This window comes from Liolophura sinensis, chromosome 8, assembly GCF_032854445.1.
Source record: "Liolophura sinensis isolate JHLJ2023 chromosome 8, CUHK_Ljap_v2, whole genome shotgun sequence".
Classification (NCBI taxonomy): Eukaryota; Metazoa; Mollusca; class Polyplacophora; order Chitonida; family Chitonidae; genus Liolophura; species Liolophura sinensis.
In genome coordinates this window covers 50,955,515-50,974,897 of record NC_088302.1, presented here as the reverse complement: position 1 = coordinate 50,974,897, position 19,383 = coordinate 50,955,515, and the positions used below count along the sequence as shown (strand labels likewise).

Here is a 19,383-nt window from a genome sequence, read left to right as displayed (position 1 = left end):
GGCGACATCCAACACAGCGTAGGCGATGTCCAACACAGCATAGGTTATTTCTCATGTATCTCCTTTGGCAACTGTGAGTTACAAAACGCAATACAGATACTCTTATCTCTGTAATACTTTCAGTGCCGGTGTATAATCAACACCATTTAACTATTTAGACCTATATAGGCAACACCATACAATTTCACCTCAACATATTCAGAAGTAGAAGTATTTATTTTTCAGAAGGAAATGCGACTGAAACTTGCCAATATTATACTGGAAGTAAGGCTAACTAACTGGCTGATGAAATAACTGCCCCAATTAGCCTGAGAAATATATGGGGAGACCAGGGCACAATGCGTCGCTTTCCTATTAAACGCCCCTGAAGGAATCACATGGTCTTGGCTAAGCATGAGCTAATTATATATGTCCACGGAGGGATTGTTAAGGAAGTTATATGTATGGAGAGTTTACCTATAAAAACACCCTGGACAGATATATTGTCACTGTTGCAATTTACCCCATTTGCAGCTTGTTCGGGTTTCCCCTACATGAGTTGACGGTGTACGTGTATACATGTGTGTCATCTCATCCATCAGTTTTATGGGAGACAACTCTTTTTGGCTAGTTGGGCAATCATAGCGTGGAGGTAGCTGTCTGACATTCTTGGCCTGTAGCTCACGACATTGGGGACGGATTAGGAGGGAAGTCACAAATATAAATTTCGGTATACTTGAATTTCTGTTCCTACTTTTTCATTTGTAACATTCAAAAGTATAGATTTTTCTTTAACATTTATTGTGTATGTTCTCTTCCGATTTCGTGTAAAATTAAGCTCTTACTTTTAGCCATTTCCTCAAGGGTCTACATTGACAGGGTCGAATCAACAAGCCGATGATGATAACCCCATTGGGTTACCACTTGCCCACGCTTAGCAAAGATGATTCGCCTCTCGATCGGAGGTCATTTCCAAGAGACGAATAACATAAATCGGTCAGTATATTGGCGTCATGACACGGTAATTGTGTATGTCACTGTGCACCGTTCAGTTCTTGGTCTTTTCTTGCTGGGACCACAAGAACGAGATAAATGTTTTCGCTTTACAACAACAACAACAATTCGCTGTGCAACTTTGTACTTAGAGGCAACTACAGTCATGTTCCTGAACTAGCGTAGATACTTCTTGTCACAAATGTCAACGCGGAAGTTGTAAAGACTACGGTGGTATTTACGTGTGACTTTCTACGTCGGTACTTATGTCAGTTCATTCATGCTTCCATGAATGAGGCTGAACATATATGTGGAGTAGACCCTTTTCAGATGTAGTCCACCTGACAAAAGCACGTGTCCCAATCACATGCGCATTCAGCCCTTACCATGTTCATTTGTATTAAGGAAGTCTAAAAGCCACATCCTAGCACAACAACTACAGAGGTGTAGTGGTATAAGCGACCGGCTACTGACCCGACAGGCTGTCTGATGGAAGTTTGAAACGAGAACGTTTCACAATAAACTACGGAAGTCCTTTCAATAATGTATGAACTGCAAATAATACAACTCAAACATCTCACATGTAATGGCGACACTTGATAGTATGTAAAATGATAAATGTCTTATTTCTGCTGTTCTTTTTCGTATGCAAATTGAACATCTCCTCATTCAATTTTAACCAATGAAAAATCAGTTAAGGTACGTGACCATGGGGGAAAAGTGACATCAGAATGCATGTGGAAATCAACACATAAATATTATCCTAGTCTAAGCCATTTAAAATTTTGCGAAACTGAGTTAGCGAGTTTTGATCACACACTTGGACTATTTTTTTGGCTAGTAGTTCTCATCTGTGATGGTGAAATATTGCAGCAGTGGAAAGCTTCAGAATGGACTATGTTGATGTGGCACATGTGCAGCTTTGATGGGAACTCTCCACACACAGGAGGTGACATTGTTTACAATCACCATGGTCACCTTGACGAATAGGTGTTGTTTTAACATGTAGTAATGATCTTTTAGGCTAGCAAGCTGTTAAGCGATATAAGTGATGCTACCAAAATTGTTGCATGCATATTTGTGCATGTCTGCACTTAAACATGATAAGTACTCCAAGAAAAAGAAATATAATGTTTCATGACTCCATCGGAGTGTGAGCAAAGGTAGAGACATGTACATGTAGGGCTAGTCAAGCAGAAATGTCAGTGGTGTAACTTAATGCCTGTCCACATGCCAAAATGCAGGCAAAAATCGCTGCGAGCATGTTATAGGCTCATGTAGCCTGCCCGATGGGGCAGCCATTTCTTCTCGATAACATTTTCTCCTTTACAAATCACTTGAACTCGTAATGTTTGATGTCATGCATTACCCTTTTACTCTTCTGTTGTTGTTGTTAACCCCACAAACGTGCCTCTGCCACACAAGAGTCCCACTAATGGGTGCGGAAGTTTTCTGTGTTCTCCATAACTCGGTTCCTTGTGGTATGGTAAGCACAATGCATACATCTAGTACAAGAAGCCGGGTACTGGAGAGTTTGTATTTTTAACGCTAAAGAGAAGCTGCATTTTGTGGCATGCACCGTTTTCTAACATTGCTCCAAAAAATCCAAACCAAGGTAAAGCTACCGTTTCTCTGTCATCTGATTGCAATAGGTTGTATGATCATAGTTCAATTAAATTAAACGTTGAGGTCTATTTTCAACAGTTTCTAATGCTTTGCGGACTGAAGTTGGCCATTAAATCCAAAACAGTGATTTCTGATGTGGACTGAGAAGAGATGGGTCTTTTCAATCACTCCTGTAAGTTTCAATCAATTTCAGACTAGTTATATTCAGAAAACTTGATAAAAGTGTTGACTGTTTTCTTTTCAATATCGTGGTGTGCATGCGCGACGCATTGGGTGCATCCAAGATCTGGATTGTATCTGAGGTCACATGCCAAAAACATGGATAACGAAGCAAATGTGTTCGTGGAATCCGCAAGCCTTAACTGGAACTTTTAGAATCAAAAGATTCTCTGGTCTTGTCTTGTTAGGTTGATTTAGGTATCTTTTGACATGCGGTTCTGAGATTTAAGTACACCTGACTTGCCAGGACAGCACAAAGTTATTTTGATGGGGAGAAGGAAATATTTCTGTGGATTTCAACAACATTTTGACTCCGGAATGGATTTATACTTGCAGGAATGGTAATAAAGGTCCTGTTCTCTTTAATGCACACCAGAAATTGGCGTGAGCAAGCGTTTCAAAGTGGATTTAAATGCCCACTACGTTCCGCAAAGTGCCTTGCGGAAAGGACCTACCAGGCTTTTTAATTCAAGAATTAAACATTGAGGTAGGTAAATATTAGAAATTGTTTAAAATTATAGACATCAGCGTTTAATTTAATTGAACTAGTATGACCAAGACAGGAGAATGATCAATTTATATAATATATGTTTTGCTTGTGCTTCATTGTGTCATCCATTCCCTCGAAGGCATTTTAGTTGGTAATATTTGGCTCTGTTGAACATTGGGTGTGGGCAGGTAGATTAAAGCTATTACCTGCCCTGATGGCAGGCCATTTCCAGTGAGGGCTGACTGACTTGAGGTGCAGGATGCCCTGATGGCAGGCCCTGTCCAGTGATGGCAGGCTGGCATGAGGTGCAGGCAGCCCTGATGGCAGGCCCTGTCCAGTGATGGCAGACTGAGTGGAGGTTCAGGCTGCCCAGATGGCAGGCCCTTTCCAGTGATGGCAGACTGAGTGGAGGTTCAGGCTGCCCAGATGGCAGGCCCTTTCCAGTGATGGCAGACTGAATGGAGGTTCAGGCTGCCGAGTGATGGCAGACTGAATGGAGGTTCAGGCTGCCCAGATGGCAGGCCCTTTCCAGTGAGGGCAGGCTGACTTGAGGTGCAGCCTGCCCAGATGGCAGGGACTGTCCAGTGAGGGCAGGCTAACTTGAGGTGCAGGCTGTTCTGCTGGCAGGCTCTTTCCAGTGAGGGCAGGCTGACTTGAGGTGCAGGCTGTCCTGATGGCAGGCCCTTTCCAGTGAGGGCGGGCTGACTTGAGATTCAGGCTGGGTGATCATGGTAGTATTGTCTTAGCTTTGTTGACAATGTCATCTGATTTAATTGCCAGCCAGTCTTCAAGCTAGAGGGAAATCTAGTAAATGCTTTTCAGACCATCAGACACTGACATATTAATACCAACAGTACTTGTAGAACGGGTAATGTATGATGACAAGTTTTTGTTCCCAATGTCTTCATGTCAGTCAGCATATATGTGTGTTTGAAAAGGGTTCTACAAAAAGCAAAGTCTTGCAGTAAAATGTAGAGCAGCAAACTTACTGCATGTATTACCTGTGTTCAGAAGGTACCACCAGCCACATTTGTAGTGAGTGCATCATATGACATGTAAGATGCTATAAGTTTATAGAATCCATGTTCAACCATTACCAGATGTTAGAGGTGACTGGCCGTATCCCAATGAATATATGGTACTGTGTATACTGTGTACACACCTAACGAAGGATGACTCATCATCATATGACAGAAAACTTATTAAGTTGGATGTTTGTGGGTAAAATTTGCATAAAACAAGAAATTAGAGATGTCAGTCATCACAAATATATTAAACAGGCCATTAGTTGCCGACGTGTAAGTCATGTTTAGATTTAAACAATTTGATGATAACATTGTCATTTATTTGTTTCTATAGTTGATGAAGTAAAGCTTGTACAACTTACATGAGGTTTGAAGTTGCCATGCAGCATGATAAATATTGCTGGTACGTACTAATTTGGCCCTTTGTACTGGTGTGTTACAGTGAGATTCCTGCTTTGTAAGGTTGGAGTGTGTGTGACACAAAGGAGACTACATTTGGTGACTACAGACCAAACGAGGCAAGAAGAAGTACATATGCACATATAGCTGGAGAACCAAGAATCAGAGCTACTTGGTATATTTATTATTTTTATAGCCACCTGTACAATCTCCTGATCTCAAAAGATACATTAAAATGTGAGGCTGATTTTCATCCCTTAATTTGAAATCAAAATATGGTAAATAACTGCAGCACAGAATAACCTGTCAAATAAATAATTATCAGTAGCATAAATTCAAACCATACATTGATTGTTCTTGGCTGTCTACTTGTGTGTGCACCAAATAGCATGTTGCCAAGGGCTAACTGTTTGGTACAGGACAAGCTGCTATGTAAATAACATTGTAACTTTGTCCTCATTTCCTGTATAAACTTAAACATTATTTTCAGACTATGGTAGTATGATCCATACATATTGCCTGAAACTATTTATTCTACTCACACTTCCAACAGACAATATGACAAAGAGATTTCAGCTTCAATCCAGCTTGAGAATCAAAAAAGCCTTACAAAATGCATGATAATTCAGATGTAAATTACAACTTCGTATTATTTCCTGGTAATTTTCTAAAAAAACCTTCAGCTACGTGTAAAAGAAGACACAGCCTGTAATTTCAAAGTGTGTGTCCTTGTAATAAATCATCAGATATCAGGTAAACAATGACAAATTGTTCCTCGGATGTATTTCAATGTAGAAGATGATAGATGAAATATCAAGCTGACCTGTCACTTGAAATATCTAGGTATTCATCTATGATAAACGATACACACAATTTAGGAGCAGTCCAATAGTTAGGCAGTATTTGTGCTAAATGATTAAAAGAGTGTTGCCGCCCCTGTACCATAATTTTCCTTGTTTAAGTGGAATCTTGATAAATCTGATCACAGCGATACACATAAAACAGTTGACATTATGGCACCACAGTGTACACATTGAGTACTATTTTACATATATTATAAAATTTATTGATGAAATATGTTGCTAAAATGCAGTACTCAAGTGAAAGAATTAAGAAGAATTAAATGTACAAAGAGTATTTAGAAACTCATTTGCATGTGGAATGTGTTCAACACAGTTTTGTGTAGAAGGCATATTCCATGGGACCCACACACTGTTGAAACGGAGTTATGATCTTTTAACACTTAAATTCATCTTAAGAGCAATCGATTCTCTTCATCCCAAGTGCATGTACATTTTCAGATGTCGCCATATTACCTTGCAAAGTTTTTATATAACCTGTTTAAAGTTAGGTTTCTGAAGTCCAAGTTCCATGGTTAATTTGCGACATAAGCTTGGAAAATAATTCCTGGATTCCTTTCCAACAAGCTTATCCCTAAGTCACAGTGTTCAGAGTTCATTGTCTCTGTGGAAAGCTATTGGATGAGTTGTGTTTACAGATTCTCGCTGTTTTTGAAATCCAGACTCCTGCGGTTGGATGTGGGTTTCTGTTTCTGAGGGTTCCGGGCTCTGTTTGGTTTCCTCCCCCCAGTTTTCTGTAGTTATAGACCTGTATAATTGAATTATTTCCATGTAGGACATCAATCTGATAAATACAATAATTTTTTCATAATAGCACAGGTACCACTTTTCAAGAAAGACATTTGCTGTTTGTATTAAGCAGAGTGCCTTCAACACATATACATGTGAAAAAAACTATCCAGTTTTGTTGGCTTCCTTAACTCTTCTTGTTCCTTTTCCAGAGATAAGTGCACGGGGATGTAACATTTGAAGATACTTCCAGACAGGGTTATTTCTACGCCTTCAGTGGACATGGCAACTCCTGTACAGCCGAAAGACACAGCTTCTGAGCCATGTGGTGAGGATACTTCTTCACTCCAGCCAGCAGCGGAAACATTAGGCACACCATCTGATGGGCAACAGGATGTGCTTTCAGACTTCATTGATGGCCAAACTTCAGTATCATTGGCTGAGGCATCCATATCACCATATTTCACAATCCCTCTGTCAACAGAAAGTACAGCTTGTGTGTCATCCGAAAATACAACTGTGACACAGGATAATGCAGTGGCTGTGTTACTTGATCATTCAGTCCCTGCTGGTCCTGAACAAATAACTACTCCTGTAGAAAACAAGACTAGTGCACCACCAGATGACCCAGTCGCTGCTTTAATAATGGCAACGTCTTCAACACCTTATAATTCCACTACTGCCCCACAAGCAAGGACAACCTCTATACTACCAGATCATTCACTTGATGCTTCTGCGAACAAGGCAACTTTTTCAGCAGTGGCTGCTGCTCCAGATAAGACTACTTACCCACCACCCGATACTTTGGCAGCATCTTTAGATAATGCTACAGAGAAGGGGAATACATGTGTTATGCCGCACGAGGATATATCGCATATTTCCGTAGAAAAATCTTCTCAGGACAAGGAAATTTCGGTAATGCAAGCCTCCCAAGACGGTACGATGGAGCATACAATGACTACTCTGCTTGCCAATGAAAATTCTGCACCACCAGTGACACTGCCTGTTCCTGTTGATAGGTCATCTCCTGCTTCATCAGATTACCAAATGCCTGCTGCTCTAGATAAGCCAACTTTTACGCAAACAGTTCAAACGATGGCTGCTCCTTCAGTTAAGGAAAGTGCTCCACTGTCAGATGTAATGTCTGCCCGTGGAGATGAAGGAACTCCTGAACTATCAGAAAAGCAAACTCCTTCATATCAAGCAACTCCTGTCCCATCAGCTTATACGTTGCCACCTCCAGCAGTCAGTACGATTTTTTCAGCATCATTTCTGAAGCCTGCATTTGTGCGTGAAGAAAGTCATGTTTCATCATCACCAGATATGACAGTGGTGACAGCACTTACTGAAACAAAGACTGATTGCCTTGATAAGGCATTAAGTTCACCACTTGCGGATACAAGTCCTTTAACATCAGATAATGGGTATTCTGTACTGGTTGATGTTTCAGCGCCTCAGGATGTGGAAACACTCTCAGCAACTGATGAAGCAAAACCTTCTGCTCCAGAATCTCTTTCTGTAGGTGATCAAGCATATTCACCCTTAGCTACACTCGATGAGACATCTCCTATGCAAGCAAATACATCTGCACCTCCAGAGAAGTCAACTGAGGCGTCAAACCTTGATTATCCAGACAATCTCACAACTTCTTGTTCAGCTAAGATAGCTGTTGCACTGGGTGGTAAAGGGCTTGTTTCGCTCTGTACGGAAACTCCAGCATTACCAGGCGACACATTACCTGGTCCATCAGATACAACACCTGCTATTTCAGATGCGACAGATGTCACACCACCAGATGAGACAGATGTCATCCGACCAGATGAGACAGATGTTACACGGCCAGATGAGACATATGCCACACCACCAGATGAGACAGATGTCACACCACCAGATGAGACAGATGTCACACGACCAGATAAGACAGATGTCACACCATCAGATGAGACGCATGTCACACGACCAGATAAGACAGATGTCACACGACCAGATAAGACAGATGTCACACCATCAGATGAGACACATTTCACACCACCAGGTGAGACAGATGTCACAACACCAGATGAAACTTATGTCATACCACCAGATGAGACAACGCAGGCTAGTCATAACATAACAGGAATAATTCTGGACAAGGTATCTTCGCATCAACAGGACCATGCTCTTGTAAAGGAGGTCTTACCTGTGAATCTTACTGGTGCAAAACCAGAGATTTCACCTCCCATTTGTAAACCCACTGTGTCACTTGATTCTTCACCAAAACAAGTAGAAATGGGTATTTCAGCAACATCTGTCACCGCCACAAGACCACTGTCTGCTACACCACCTGGGGAAGCATCGTATGCACCTATAGCCAGTATGGCCCGGATGCTAACTGGCGGTGTATCAGCTGTGAAAAGCTCCTCCCAACCACAGCCATCATCTTCTGTTTCAGGACAATTGATATCTGCTACAGCCTGTCTGCCCCAAGCACAGCCAGTCAATAGAATTTGTGCCCCATTAGACAAGGCTTCTTCGAGGGAGCCAGTTATTGATGCATTAAAGCAGAAGGATAGGTCAGCAGTGACACTTTGTTCTCTAACAGGAATCAAACGTGTGCCCTCTGAGTTAATTGCGGAAGAGGCAGTCCATTTAGATAAACCGGTCATTGTTTTAGATGAGTCTGGTATTTCTAGGGACTCAGTTAATGGTGGTGCTAATCGGCACCGTATTGAAAACTTCCTTGCGGAATCACGAGCCGTTAGGCTTGACCCAGATGATTCAAATGTAGAAATGGAGAACTCTGAGGAAAATAATCTGGTTAGGTCCATTTTCTGTTTATCAAAGCCAGCTGAACCAGTACCTCAGACCAGTCTAGGTAGTGGACATTCTTCTAACGTAGTGTACAGCGTGCCGTCTGAAGCTGAAAGACAGGAAGAAATGCTGGCTATGCGAAGGGATTGCGTTGTAGATCCAACTTGTGTGATACCAAATTCTTCACTGAGAGCTTTGCCAGAACCAGACCGTGGGCTTAACAGCAATGCCAGTCTGGTCAAAACTAAGACATTTGAAAAACCTAGTGCGCCTATTGCCATAAAGAAAGAACCTCAAGACACTAGTGAAACATCTGCATCTGTATTGGACAGTGATGCAGAGAGCTCCATTATTCCCAATTATCACGTCCAGAATGACAACACCACACTCACTAGACCCAGTAATGATGTATCATCAAACTCCGTTCTGTTCACAGATATGGCAACAGGAATGGAAATCAGTGGTAACTCGGCCTCTGTCACAGATAATAATGCCAGTCAGGCATCTGATAAGGGAACCACCACGACCAGCGCCCTGCCTTCACTGTTTCAAAGCAAGTTCTCAACTCTTCGGGAGCAGCAGTTAGATTGTTTGTCTAAAACAGATAGTACATCACCCTACACACCACCTGCTGTGCCAGAAAAGCTTAAAGATAAATTTTCAGGCTCTACCTTCAAATGTATTGGTTGTGAAGACTCGTTCTTATTCGCAAGCAGTTTAGAATTTCATTTAAATAGAAAAAGCATGCAAATAGTTTGCAAACACGAACGTTGTCAGGCAGAGGTAAAAGTTTTCACTAACAGGTGTGCATTCGCCTCACATTTGAAAACACACGGCACAAGAGCAGAGAATGTCGACTTCACCGTGTCTGCTGCAAGTTCCGAAATGTTGGATAAGTTTCCAGACATGGTGAGGTTATGTGATTCAAAGTCAGCTGATGGCATGGGCTTTTCTGCTCATTGGAAGTGTATGGAGTGTGATTTGCTGTTACCTAGTGCCGAAGCCTTGGCTTCTCATTTTGTACCAAAGACAGACAGTGGACTAGAAGGGGGAGAATGTGAAACCTGTAAAAAACATTTTTGGACGAAGTGTTCCCTATCGGCACATGGCCGCACGCACTCTCGTGAAAAACCTTACATTTGTCCCGAATGTGGCCAACAGTTTCTGGGCACATGGGATGCTTTTTCAAACCATCTTGGCCTAAAATGCTTTCACACATGTCGCACGTCTACATTCAAATGTCCCAGATGTAATCTTAGTTTAGCTTCTTGTGATGAGATGGTCGAACACCTGATATCTCATAAGGAAACTTATTTCAAGTGCCCAAACTGTCCCATGGCGTTTAAGACTCATTCGTCACTGTTGAGTCACGTGCAGTCTGCACATATTGCCCAAACGGTGTGCGATACCTTTATTTTCAAATGCGCTGTTTGCGATACAGTCTTCCGCAGTGAGAACCAGATGGTGGGACACACAAATGCCCACGTGATTGAGCACAACAAAATTCCAAAGTGTTCATTTGCGTGTTGGTTTTGTAAGCAGTTGTGTGATGAAAAGCAGCTTTTAGAAAAACACTTAAGTTCTGCTCACAATGTTGTACCCTCTCCAATTATATGTGATCTTTGTGGTGAGCACCTAAAGTCAATAGAATCCTTTTTTAGGCATCTGGAGAGACATGAAGAAATGGATCTCCCGATTTGCGTTGTTGATCAATCGGAGATTATAAGTGGCCCTCCCGAGGAACTGGCGAAATCCCTGAAGAAAAAGAAGAATAGCGTCAAAAAAGTGAAATCGCCGACGAGGATGGCTAAACCAGGTGTACGGATGTTCCACTGCAGCGTGTGTGAGTTCCACTGTATCAAATCATGCGTTGCTGAAGTCCACGCTCACATCATTAAACATCGTCAGGAAGGCATCTTCCTTTGTCCAATTTGCTACACCGCCAAATTAGATGATCTAACGGATCTTCGACGTCACCAGTTTCTGTGCAGAAAGAAGAAAAATAGTTCAAAAGGTTCGCCTAAATCAATGAAGGACAGCTTGATGTGTTGTAAATGTGATAAAACATTCTATACCGATGAAGACTTGGAAAATCACATGCTAAGCGAGCATGCAATGGGTCCACAGTTCCCCTGTCATTTGTGTGGACTGACGTACGACACCCGTAACAACCTGCAACAACACATTCAGGTTATTCATGAAGGCAAGAAGAACGTTTACCTGTGCTGGATTTGTCAGAGCAAAAACATTAAGCGGACATTTACCATAGCGCCAAAGCTGACAAAGCATTTGATTACAAAACACCGAGTCCCGAGAAACACCATCGATCCTGAGAAGTTCCCTCGTTTGTTACCGGGATTGGATGATAAAGACATGGTCGTACCGGGATCGTCCAAAAGATCCGGCGGTATAGACACAAACAAAGCTCCAATTAAACGTCTAAAAGTTGTTGGTGACGTGGTTTTCAATTGCGCAAAGTGCAAGTTTTCCTCCGAGGATAAAGACGAATTTAAAACTCACATTAAGGAACACAAGACAGAGACTGACTCTAAGCAGTGCCCGGAATGTGGACTCTGTTTCTCTGTGCTACCGTCTTTAAAGAAACATTTGATCATGGTTCACAAAATAGAGGATGTAAACAAATATGTTGAAGCCAGTAGCATAAATGAGACTGCAGGTCCAGAGGCTTTGCCCGTTAAATCAGATGTGGCGAGCTCGGAGCTGGAGGCTTCCCAGGATATGGACATTGGAAATCCATTGGAATGCAGAGTTTGTTATAAGACTTTTGATACAGTGGCACTGCTGAAATCCCATATGCGCACTCATGGAATGGCGTTCATACGGTCAAAACGTTGCGTAGTTAACGCAGCAAATTAGTGACCATCAAAGATGATTTGGGAGAAAGATAGCTCCTTACACATTTTCAGTTTGCTGCCTCGTCTTGCAGTTGTGCGAACTATTAATACTTTCTGATTTGACTCCTTATTTGAATATTAGCCTCATTATCCAGGTTTAATGATAATTGGCGCATGAAGTCCTTGGCTTGAAGTTACGATACTTGATTAGCTGGTAGTACTCATTAAATGAACTTTCTTTGTTTTCCTTTTGATTAAATCTGAATAGTTGCCATTCATTCTTTGTATTCTGTTCTATATGAGAATATCCAAGTTCACAGAGTTAACAGTCAGTGAGTTCACAGGCTTTTGAGCAGTGGGGTCATAGGTTCAATAGCGTGATGTCCAGTCCACATTATGGTGCCGCGGCCTCCTCATCATTTAGGGCGTCGTTGACTTGACTGATGAAATTAGGTGTTCGAACCCCTCTCCTGTTTAAGTCTGTAACAGTTACATGACAAAGAAAGTTTGTTTCCTCTGGTTTCATGTACCTGAACCTGATAGTGATGGCATGAGTAAAAGCAACCAATCAATCACTAAACGAAGGTTGCAACTGTGGTAAGGTTGTATGTGTTTGTATGTAATTACAGTTGCTGCTACAAAAACCAGGAAAGAAGTTTCCAATGGCATGCCAATGATGTGCCTTTAGCAGGTTTCTAGCATTTGACATGTTCACGTGTTATTTACAACTATGTGAAATCACTCACTACTATCTACTAAAATAGCCTTTTAATCGGTGACACCACAACCGTTATACATCCATACGATGGATGGTTACTTAATTTGACTTCGTGTTTGGAAAAAGATTATCAAGTTCAACATTATGATATTGAGAGCTATCTCTTGCTCACAGTATTGACAGTATGATGTTGATCGGGCGGTCTAATTGAAAAGCAACACCACCATATCCACTGATTTGTCAGTTAAACGCTGGTGGCCAGTTTTATGTGTTAACGATACTGGAGAGCCCGTTATAAACCATTGACCTTTGGCAAGTTGTTGACGAACTTGCTGTCGTGGGATGTATGTATATATGCACATTATATCTGAACGAAGACAAGTGTTCGTCCACAAACGTCAGACTGCACGATTGGCCCTTCTAGGTCGTCGAACGCTTACTGTCACAGTGTGAATCGTGGGTCCCCGGGCATATAAGGCTGGGAAAGAATCCTGTAATAACGAACATGCATTGATCACCTCTGACGACTATACATGATACATTAGGGTGGCTGTATAGTGTAATGCATATCATAATGGCTGTGATATAATACGTTTCGTGTTTTCGTTGCCAGTTCGATATCCTCATATTATCCTTATGAGAACAATGGGTACATATTTCTGAAACGACGTAAAACGTGCTGTGTTTTATGGAAAAGCCACGAGGTGCCTTGCTATGGGATTAACTAACAATGCTCTAAGCTTAAATTCCATTTTATTCTGTTTCTGAAGGTAAGATGGGTAGAACAAAGCCCGTCTCAGAACTAAGTGTTGTCATGCCCCTCTGACACATAAGTAAGTATGGCTTGATATGCGGGCTTTTGTTAGAAGTATTGGTATATGCATAGTAATTGATTCGGATGAATTTTGAATTTGTAGCACTTGACCAGATTCGACATTCATCACCGATGAAAACCTCTCATTTTGTTGGTTTACTGCATCAGACCCTTCGTATGTCTCACAGCTGGTGGCCAACACCGCATTATGGTCCATTGCTTTAGATACTGTGCATAGAGCCTTTTTCATCACACATGCTGAAGCTTCAGAGATTTCAGGTTTGGACTGTAACACGTTCAGGTCAGTTGTGTGATGACATTTGCAATTTGGAATATCCAATTTATAATTGTGACATTTTTATGGAATAATTTTAAGTATAGGCTGTTTAGTCAATCGTCGATTTTGTGGAATTCTCCTAAACTTTGACCAACTATGCAAACAAATTTTGATTTTAAATACCCTTCATATAAGAAGGATAGACATTTTAAACTTTAATTAGAAAGTGTATTTGAATAATACCTTGCGGAAGAATCTTTCAAATAACATCTTTTACGTAAAGCACTACCCGTCACCCTCTCTTTTACCGTATGTATATGGATGTGTTTATGAGTAGTCATTGAGAGTTGGCTCTATATATCACCTTGTGACTGTCAACATGCATAGGTTAGTCACTTAACGAAGAGCCTGGGTGCGAGACAACATGAAAACAGCCTTTGCGAATTTACGCTTGTTCATTTAATTCATGTTTTAGGCTGTATCTTCTCCTGAACATTTTACTAACATGCATGTATGACGGTAAATAGGTTTAAACTGGAAGGAAACTGGGCAAAATCCGGTTCAAACCACCTTGATAGGAACGTTCCTGACTTGAAGTCGTAAATGAACCAGCTAGAAGTGGATGTGAAAAATCGAATTTCTTGTGTATAGACCAAGTCTCTAATAACAATATAGAACAGCAGAAAATGTACTGTCTTGAATAAAACAAACTTTTACTGATTATTAGGAAACCGACTGCCTGGTTTATTGATAATCAGATCGATTAAACTTTTGGGGTGTAATTTTGTTTGATTTTCGACACTTGTTCATTTTTATGCCTTGTTCCTGTCGACAAAAATAAGTCATTCCAATACCCAACCACCAGAAAAATAAAAACCACAAAAAGAACTGACTGACAAGAACCGCATGTCTTTATTAGTGTTTTTGCCTTAAATGTAATCACGTGACAACTTCACTTATTGTCGCTCACTTATTGTTACAGCGGTAAACTGTCGTATAGGACCAGTGAGATCTGACATTGGCGAACACGCGCGCTTTTGTCAGAACAGTGGATGTGATTAGGTTGCGGTATGTTACATTTATCTTGTCCGTTACTAGAATAATATCAGTTGATCGGATTTCATGTCTACCGATACTGTGATTTATTAATTTAATTTGATTGTTGTTTTACGCCATACTTAAGATCTACACACTTATACGAAGACGGCCAGATTCATGGCTGGGTGAGTCCATAGTGCTGGTGTAAACTACCTACAACTGACAAGTTACAGACGCACTTTCGCACGTGTGATTTGTGAAGACAATCGATTTTCAACCAGCACGTTTTCAACTCCGTGAACAGTCAGCAGAGAGATGTCGACCTCTTGTTCTCATCAAGGTCACATGGACAATGTGAGCTGGGAAACTCTGATACATGGAATACCATGTGCCCCGTGGGCAGGTAATGGGGCTTGGCGGATTGGGACGCTGACTTTTTTTGTACTCTCAGTCATAATAGAGCACCATGACATACAAAATATCAGAGGTGGGCCTAGGCAGTGTCCGAAGGACATGGTTGAAGTTCAATCTGCCATAGAACAAAAATAACAAGATCACTGCAACGCATTAGAAAGAGTGAAGGAAAGACCGGTGTGATACTAGTGATACCATAGACTTCTTCTCTCGAAGGACAGTATTAAATTCCCCAGTCATATTAAGAACTTCCTGATGTAATTATATTGTATTCCACCTGTGACCATGAAATAACATTATACCAAGCCATATTCTCCCCTCCTCCCAGTTAGATATAGGTTCATAATGAAGTGAACTATGTTGCTATATAAACTAAGGCTGTTTTGATCAAATATCTAGTCTCCATGGCAAGAAGTTCCGATGACTTCAACACGATAGAATTCAAAGAACTATAAAAGATATTCATTTCATGCATCCGTTTTATGCCGTGAACCAGGTTCATATTTTAACTGGAGCTGTTTCGATCAAATTTATGGTTTCAACTGCAACAGATTGTAAATGATTTTATCTGTGTTGTGACGGCTTTCTCTTTCCAGCTTTATTTGGCATTAATACATTACTTCTTAAATATGTTGTTGTTTTAAGTTGTTTTGGAAATGCGCTTGCCATTATCAACTCTGGAATACGAGTGTCAGACTTGACCCTTAAATTATGGAAGTTTATATTACGGTGAACTAGATTTATATTTTTACTGGCGTTGTTTCGATCAAATTTTGGGTTTCGACTCGAAACCATACGAAAATAGGCAAGTTTCAACGACTTAATAAAAATAAAATTCAAAGCGCTTCGGACAGAGCTTTTGGTATATGTTCATATTGGGATGAACTATGCTCCAATTCATATTTCAGGTCTCCATGGCAAGTGACTACAAGTGGAAAATGAACACAACTGTAGTCATTCTGTTCGACACGTGATATGGGTGAACTAAGTTCTTATATAATCTGGGATTGTTTTGAGTAAATTTCTATTTCCTCTGGCAACGGTCTAAACAAAAAATAGTTTCAACGAGTGGTAAAAATGATACAATTTCAGACAAGAATTCTAAATTTGGTATTAAGTTCACATGGAGATACTTCCAATTTGAACTAATTCTGAGTCGATCAGATTTACTGCCAATTTAAACTAGTCCTGAGTCGATCAGATTTCTGGTTTCTACATCAACCGACTGAATTTAAAATTACACTTCTAGCTGCATGTTATTAATTTCCTCTGTAAATCTATAAATAAACCTGTAAATGAGAAATTACTGGCGTGAAAGTCACTAAAATACTCAAAAGTTATAGCCAGATGGCTAAGACACAAATGCGATTAATGTAAATTTTGTACAAGATGTCGCCCACTGTGGTCTATCTGAACGCGAACGCAATCCTTTCTAGATATTGTCAGTGAAGCTTTTTTAGTCTCTAATAACAATAAACGAAGGATTCTCCATATATCTCTCTTTCGCTATTCTCCAGAATCCTTCATCTGATCCGCACTGGCTTTATACTTGTCAGGTATATGACTGAGGGGCCTAGAAAAGTATCCAGTATTCCAGAAATTGAGTATCACACATGCAAACTGAGCCATGATCACGTCAACAGCAGCACTGCACAAGTCATTTTAATGCACACTACTTTATTATCTCACAAAATGTATTTTGAATGAAAGATTTTATATCTGTATGAAGCACGTGTCTATTTGCTCACCATAGAAACTGAGCATAAATAGGTCTAGTTAGTGGAGATATCAGAGGGCCCAAAAACTAGAGTGATGCCTGTGGAGTTGTCTGTGGCGCTGTCTCCGCGGGCTATCCTTGGCTCATCTTTCCCTTGTGATGGTGTTTACTGAACACTTGCGCGTGTCAAGACCCTGTCGCAAACTTCTCTTCATAATATTGATCACTTGACATCAAATCCCAGGGATCGAGTAAATCGGATTCCTTTGTAAACAGAATGTTATTGGCGCTATTGGAGGAATCCGTTGCAGTGCGTGGGCCCATGCAGTTCAGCTGATGGAATAAAGTGACCGCTTTAGAGTGGTCTGGTCTTTTATTTAATTGTGACTTTATCAAAATTTATATTAATAATTGATGATTATTAATGAAAGAAGAACATTTCCTTTATTCCATATTTAGATTCATTTAATATGGAGAAACCGAATAGAGAAGAAAAATGAAAGAAAAAGAAGAACCACCGCTACCTAAACAATTTTGAAATGTAAAGCTGCATTCGAACTAGCGGAAGCTGGATTCGAACAAGCGACCACCGACGCAATTTTTGGTCTGGGATTAGTCGAGGTTTTTGGGTAAGAGTCAGTATTAGTCAAGGATTCCTGGACCCTCTTGATTAAGAGTCCATCTTGGTCAAAGATTAACATCCATCTTAATGTCTCTTATTACACCATAAAACAGAACAAAATGTAACCTCGAAAAAAATCGATTGACTGGTTCATCGATAGTCTAATCCACTTAACTCGATCCTGGAGCTGACTTCTGTGGAAACGCTCGAAAAAATTCGTTCTTATATGAAAAATGAAGAAAGACAGCGCACGTAAACAACCTTTTCTCTAGACACAGACTGGCAAAGAAACCAGTGGAAAGGCTAACTCGAATAAAGGCATTACCTTCCATCAAGTGTGAGACTCTTTAATCCGATGCAATATGGGGGTTTCAACGTCCCTTTATGCCGTGACGTCGTCCCTTTACCGCACGAAAGGCTAATAAGTGCTTTCTAAAGGGATACAGGATCAATTCTAATTGGCTGGTGTGAGAAATATGCAAGTCTAGGCTATGTCTTGCCTAAGCTGAATCTTAGGTATGGTACATTTATTACAGCTTGACCAAGGCTGCAAGATTTAACCCAGGAAACCACATCTCCACAGTCAGCCAATCAGCGTCGTTCACGTATCCCTTTAACATGGGTGAGCATGCATAATAATTGACATTATCGGTAATCGATGACTTTGATCTCCTAAAATATTTAGTTCAAAGGATTTCTAAGGTAATTCAATAAATTAAAATGGTCTTTAGTGGATAATTTTCAACATTGTATATTCCCGCCCTGGTTAAAATTCACTGATTAGCTCTTAGAGCCGTAAAACGATGACGTCACCATGAAATTCCTTTCATTCATAAATAACGCAAATGCTATTTGACTTTTATAGTTTTTTTATAATTATTTATTCGTAAATTTCGAACAACAGCTTTTAGCGGTGTCACTGTCAATTTCTTCAACAGTAAGCATATTGGTATGGGTTGAAAATTGCAGTTTACTGGCAAGATTGGAATAATAACACTTGATTCCTGATTCAGTAGATGACTTACAATGGTCATCGTTTCTTAACTTTAGGTTTGGGACAGTTGACATTACTGTCATAAACAGATGTCAGAATATCAAAACATTAGGTAAATAAAAAAACAAGATAGAAATATACACGGGCCAGTTAATGTGTGCGCCAGTTAAAAAGGCCCTCATATTTACAAAGCTGGAAATTCCTATACATAATATACAGCCGTGACACCAACAGTAGACACTACACTATATACAATCATCAGTTAGGTAGCTAATTCCTGCAGTGATTCGCAGGTAATGACAAATGTTAATAAATGTAAGGTATCAGTCACTGTACACAACATGAACGTAACGGCACTGGAGTATTTGCCAACTGGCAAAGTCAACCACGTGGTGTTTACTGTCTACACGGACAGAAATTAATACCAAAGGTGTATCTGGTAAATGATTATCGAATAAAAGTGCTTCTTCGCACGCTTAGCGTCCATCATCATACAACAGCAATCAACTTCCATTCCTAATTCATCGTCTTTACAGCGCATGCTTTACTGTACAAATCATTAAAGTTTTAACAAACCTGTCCAGAAAGTGTGTCAGGACAACTGTGAAGTAAAAACCCCTTGGGGATTCACCTCACGCTTCTGTATATGAAGTGAACAAATTCTGTGTAAAAATAATACTGTTATATAGAAAACCATAGAAGGGGTCTGAATTCTGTTCAGTCCTGTGTAATAGACATATGGGGTTGACTGTTTACCTTTATCTCCGCTCAATCGTCAACGGTGCCGAGGTTGTGGTAAAGTTGGATCCACAGCAACCTATCAC

General features: G+C 40.5%; 1 protein-coding gene across 5 annotated transcripts; it reads left to right on the top strand.

Annotated features, from left to right (window-relative positions):
- Nucleotides 1-852: 852 nt before the first annotated feature.
- LOC135472894 (zinc finger protein 687a-like) lies at nucleotides 853-12,228 on the top strand. Of its 5 annotated transcripts, XM_064752611.1 has the most exons (5): nucleotides 853-975; nucleotides 2,677-2,770; nucleotides 3,154-3,304; nucleotides 4,775-4,906; nucleotides 6,533-12,228. In XM_064752611.1, the coding sequence occupies exon 5, from the start codon at nucleotides 6,603-6,605 to the stop codon at nucleotides 11,985-11,987; it is 5,385 nt and encodes a 1,794-aa protein (XP_064608681.1). In that variant the 5' UTR covers nucleotides 853-975; nucleotides 2,677-2,770; nucleotides 3,154-3,304; nucleotides 4,775-4,906; nucleotides 6,533-6,602; the 3' UTR covers nucleotides 11,988-12,228. The 5 variants fall into 5 exon arrangements, with proteins under 5 accessions (XP_064608681.1, XP_064608684.1, XP_064608685.1 ...); XM_064752613.1 differs by lacking the exon at nucleotides 853-975 and having other exon boundaries at nucleotides 2,400-2,770; XM_064752614.1 differs by lacking the exons at nucleotides 2,677-2,770; nucleotides 3,154-3,304 and having other exon boundaries at nucleotides 884-1,000.
- Nucleotides 12,229-19,383: the final 7,155 nt, after the last annotated feature.

What these genes read in the sequence shown, in the direction of transcription:
- LOC135472894 (XM_064752611.1), top strand. Translation starts at nt 6,603, where the DNA reads ATGGCAACTCCTGTACAGCCGAAAGACACAGCTTCTGAGCCATGTGGT.